Genomic DNA, 4,896 nt, shown 5'->3' with positions numbered 1-4,896 from the left:
ACTTGATTCAATAGTGGTTTTTAGAACCCAACTCTTGTTATATATATATATATATATATATTTTTTTTTTTTTTACCAAATAATTTTAAAATTCAAATTCTTTGAAATTATCACAAATTATAAGAAAACTATGTAATTTGGTAAAGTTTTTAATAAATATTAATAAACTGAGGCAACCACAATTTTAGGATCCAATTGTTTATTATATGGTATGTAATACTTGTCTAATTTCTCTTGCCTTTGTGGTTGTCCTTTTCAAATTAGGGAAAACATTGCAAGTTTTGAGTTTATCAAAACAAATAAAAACCTCCCTCAAATGGACTAAGAAATGCTACACCAGACAATTGCACGTGAGCAGGTTGGTGGGGACCTAAACCCAAGTTAAAGAACTAAGAAATGTGACATTATAAAAAGTTGTAAACCCCTTACATTCTTCTCAAAAATAAAAATAAAAACCCCTTGCATGAGATTTTCGCCGCAGTCTAATGACCTTAAATAGCAAACATACGCTCTTCCTTCTCTTATAATATTCCTTCACAACTTCTATCTTCTATGGCCAACATCTTCGCCTTTTTTCTATTTCTCTTCTTTCTTTTATACTTATGTATATCAAGAAGAGTTCAAAAATCTGATAGTAAAAGGAAAGTTCCACCGAAAGCTGGCAGTGCATGGCCTTTGATTGGCCATCTCCACCTATTAGGAGGGTCACAACCACCCCATATAACCTTGGGTAACATGGCTGACAAGTATGGACCAATCTTCACTATCTGGTTGGGTGTGCATCGAACTCTAGTAGTAAGCAGTTGGGAGATAGCTAAAGAATGTTTTACCACTAATGACAAAGCCTTTGCCAACCGTCCAAAAGCTCTAGCTCTAGAACTATTGGGCTACAACTATGCCATGTTTGGGTTTAGCCCTTACGGTCCTTATTGGCGCCAAGTGAGAAAGATGGCCATGCTGGAAGTCCTCTCAAACCACCGCCTTGAGACGCTCAAACACATTAGAGAGGCGGAGGTAGATAATTCTATAAAAGAGATATTTGAGCTATTGGGTAAAAAAAACAAGGTGTTTGTGGAAATGGAAAGATGGTTTGGGTACACAACACTAAATATGGTATCTAGGATGGTTGTAGGTAAGCAATTTGGTGGGACTACAACTAAGGAAAATGAAGGGAATGATGAATATCGAAAGGCAATGAGAGAATTTTTCGATTTGGCTGGGACATTTGTTGTGTCAGATGCACTTCCTTATCTAAGGTGGTTGGACGTGGGAGGATATGAGAAAGCTATGAAGAAGACAGCAAAAAAATTGGATCATATGGTTGGAGAATGGCTAGAAGAACATAAGCAGAGGAAATTGTGCGGTGGGATGAAGGAACCCCAAGATTTTATGGATGTTTTGCTATCCATTGTCACTGACGAGGATGAGATTTCCAGTTATGATGCTGATACAATCATCAAAGCTACATGCTTGGTAAGAGTTTTCTTTTTTCATAACCATATTATTTTACACCTACATTATAGTATTGTTCACTCACCTAAGATCAGATTTCTCCCCAAATTTCACAATCTAATCTGACTCTCTCCTCTCTCAGTCTCTTCTATTCTTCATCTTTGTTTTTTCTCTGCTTCACATTGCTTACTTTTCTTCGTTTTCTCAATGTGTTCCTGATCAAATCTTCAGCTCCTTTGTGTCTTTTTCCCCTCACAGACCTTCATGTTTTCCTTTGTGACCATTTGTTTCTTTTTTTACATTTTGATTTTCCATGTGATGAAAATGAGATAAGACTTTACTACCCAAAGCGCTCACATGGTCACATGCATGATGACAGACAACATGTAGGAGGAGATTAAAAGATGACAAAAAAAAAAAATTAAAAGAAAATACATAAAGGTGGAGAGTACGAATGGAGGAGAATAAAAGAAATTTAAAAAGCAACAAATGTTAAAAATATTATAAATTAATATGTTACCGATCATAAAAAATAATTTTGATATTTATTTACTTTGTTATAGTAATTAACCGATTACTTTTATCATCTTATCAATTTATAAATTTTATGTTGTAAAATTTTTAGTATTTTTAGCATTTTACAAAACATTTATTATAGTAAATTTTCATTTATTAAACTAAAACACATATATAGCAGTAACTGTAAAACGATATAAAATATATTGTTCTCATAGTTAACTGAAACACATTCTAATACGAAATTGACTCCCTTACATTGTACATCATTAGAAACCTTGCTAAATATCAAATATGGTATTGTTTATTGCATATTCATTTGAGTACATCGTTTGTATATATTAAGTATTTCACATGTTAAGTGTGGATGTATTTAAAAATTGTGAATAAGATGTGTGAAATTATAAATACTGCACGTATAGTAAATACAGAGTATATATTAACCAGTGAATAAGAATATTTTCTTATTCGAAATAAAATATAGGTCACAATCTCTGGTATCAAATATGCATTGGTAAACGTAGTATTTTTTAAGAGCTATTTGAACCCTCCAAGAAATCCTTTGAGAAGCCATATGTGATCCCAACTCCCAAGAATTGAAAGTAACAATCAAATTTGATTCTTTTTTTTGTTGATAATCATGAAATTTGGTTCTTTCTTTCCTTTTCTTTAGCTATTTTATTGATCGATGACTTCATTCAAAATCGGTGGTTCAACATCAACCTTTTTCAAATAAGTTATTCAACTAAACCGCCCGAGAAAAAGAAATCGTCAACGACATGTTACTGAAAATTGTCAAAGCCTAGGGCGACATTTTGGATCCTAAGAATATAAAATAGTAAAACTGATTCACACGTCTTATTGTGGATGTCGACTTGTGGAGTTAGGACTTAGGATCACGTTTTGAAACTTTTGAAACTTTTTTTCCTTATTTTACAATTTCTATGAAATTCAGTTGTTGAGTTATATCTATTTCTTTTTGTATTAACTCTATAAAAAGATTCATGAGGCTAAAAAAATAGTGTTTTTAGTTTAGTCAAGTTTTGGACGCATTCTACTAAAAAAATGCACCATTTCATACTTTCTATACTGGCTTTGGTTTGGTTAATTTGGTGAGATGGCTTTGTTTTTATTTTTTTCCAGTACGCCCAGTTTGGTTTCAGCTTATTTTTGTTCTCTACTGTTTATATGCATATTTTGGTTTAGGGTTGTTATGAAGATCTTCAATTGTAGCATATGACATCATTCATTAATATTGTGATAATTTAAATATTATGACAATATTTTAGTAAAACTCAATTGCTTATTGTTGTAATATGATGATATTCATTATCATTTTTAGAAGTTTTTAGTGAGTGAATATTGCCTTTAGCAAATAGGTTCTAAGAAACTATCAACTAGATATTCATATATTAAATAGTTATAAGTTTAATTATGTGGTTTCATATTTCTTTGAATAAAAGTTCTATTTTATTCTTCTCACTCAAGGGGCAACACATGCCTTGCACGTGCCACCCAAACTAGTTTTAACTTAAAAGCATCAATGTAAAAAGCTCTCTCTTTGTTTGTTTCAAAGTAATATTTTTTTGGAAAATAAATTGTTTTCCAAAAATTATTTTAGAAAAAAAAACTCATTTTCTTATATTTGGTAACGACCTTAAAATGAGTTGAAAAACTCTCTCATGACTTTCTTTTTAGTTTTGTATGAGATAAAGTTGTTTTCTAGAGAATTTTAGAGTAAAATAACTCTATTTCATGCTAAGCTAAATAAAAAAAAAGTTAAGAAATAGATTTCCTTTGACCCTTCTTTTAGATACTACCAAATACAGAAAAATGCTAAAAATTATCTTCACATAATGATTGCATTAAAACAATCAGAGCACAGGCCACTTATTAATTCCTCACATTCCAACTATATTACTTTTGCAGGGCCTTATCTTAGCGGCCACAGACACAACAACAGTAACATTGACATGGGCCCTCTCTTTACTTCTCAACAACCGTGAAGCTCTAAAGAAAGCTAAACAAGAATTAGACATCCAGGTTGGTAGAGAAAGGCAAGTGAAGGAATCAGATGTGAAAAATTTGGAGTATCTCCAAGCTATCCTTAAAGAAACAATGCGTTTATACCCAGCTGGACCACTCTTAGTGCCACACGAGTCCTTGGAAGACTGTACTTTGGCTGGCTATAACATCCCAATAGGTACACGACTTCTTGTTAATGTTCCAAAACTCCATCGAGACCCAAGTGTGTGGGTGAATCCAACTGAATTTCGACCTGAAAGATTCCTTACAACTCACAAGGATGTTGATGTTAAGGGCCAACATTTTGAGTTGATACCATTTGGCAGTGGTAGAAGAATGTGCCCTGGGATTTCATTTGCTCTACAAGTTACACAACTCACACTAGCTACCTTGTTGCACACTTTCGAAATTGCAACCCCATCTAATGAACCAGTGGACATGACTGAGAAAGTTGGACTTACCAACCTAAAAGCCACCCCATTAGAAGTCAGTCTTACTCCTTGCCTTGCAGCTCAAGCATATGCATAATTTGAATGGTATTTTGTGATAAATAATATCAATTCATATGTAAATATGAAAATAATATATGAAAACCTTTGATCTTATGAGTTGTACCACAAAGTTGTGTTTTCTCCATGTAGATCACTATAAATATATTTGTTTTCTTTAGCTATTTCACGGCCATTTTCATCATATGAATTTTGATTTTTGACCTTGAATGTGAGCCACCCAGGTGATAAATCTTTAGTTATTTTACTCTATAGATCTTCTTAAAGACTAATTTATACTCTCTAATGCTATGAGGAACACAATGGATTAATTTGGAAACCCATTTGGTGTCATAATACCAGTACCACCCTGGTTACATAACTTTGTCTTTGTGAAGTGCAACATCATGATGTT

At 32.7% G+C, this 4,896-nt stretch overlaps 1 protein-coding gene across 1 annotated transcript; it reads left to right on the top strand.

Annotated features, from left to right (window-relative positions):
• Window positions 1–435: 435 nt before the first annotated feature.
• On the top strand, window positions 436–4,633 carry LOC115981916 (cytochrome P450 CYP82D47-like). The gene is made up of 2 exons (XM_031104349.1): window positions 436–1,473; window positions 3,898–4,633. Exons 1-2 carry the CDS (start codon window positions 553–555, stop codon window positions 4,519–4,521), a joined length of 1,545 nt encoding a protein of 514 aa, XP_030960209.1. The 5' UTR covers window positions 436–552; the 3' UTR covers window positions 4,522–4,633.
• The last annotated feature ends 263 nt before the right edge of the window (window positions 4,634–4,896 follow it).

The sequence above is a fragment of the Quercus lobata genome, chromosome 3, assembly GCF_001633185.2.
Source record: "Quercus lobata isolate SW786 chromosome 3, ValleyOak3.0 Primary Assembly, whole genome shotgun sequence".
Classification (NCBI taxonomy): Eukaryota; Viridiplantae; Streptophyta; class Magnoliopsida; order Fagales; family Fagaceae; genus Quercus; species Quercus lobata.
The sequence above is the reverse complement of the archived record's forward strand: the minus strand, read 5'-3'. Positions and strand labels throughout refer to the sequence as shown.

What these genes read in the sequence shown, in the direction of transcription:
- LOC115981916 (XM_031104349.1), top strand. Translation starts at nt 553, where the DNA reads ATGGCCAACATCTTCGCCTTTTTTCTATTTCTCTTCTTTCTTTTATAC. An exon ending in TCATCAAAGCTACATGCTTG is followed by an intron (nt 1,474 to 3,897) that starts GTAAGAGTTTTC and finishes TTACTTTTGCAG; the next exon opens with GGCCTTATCTTAGCGGCCAC.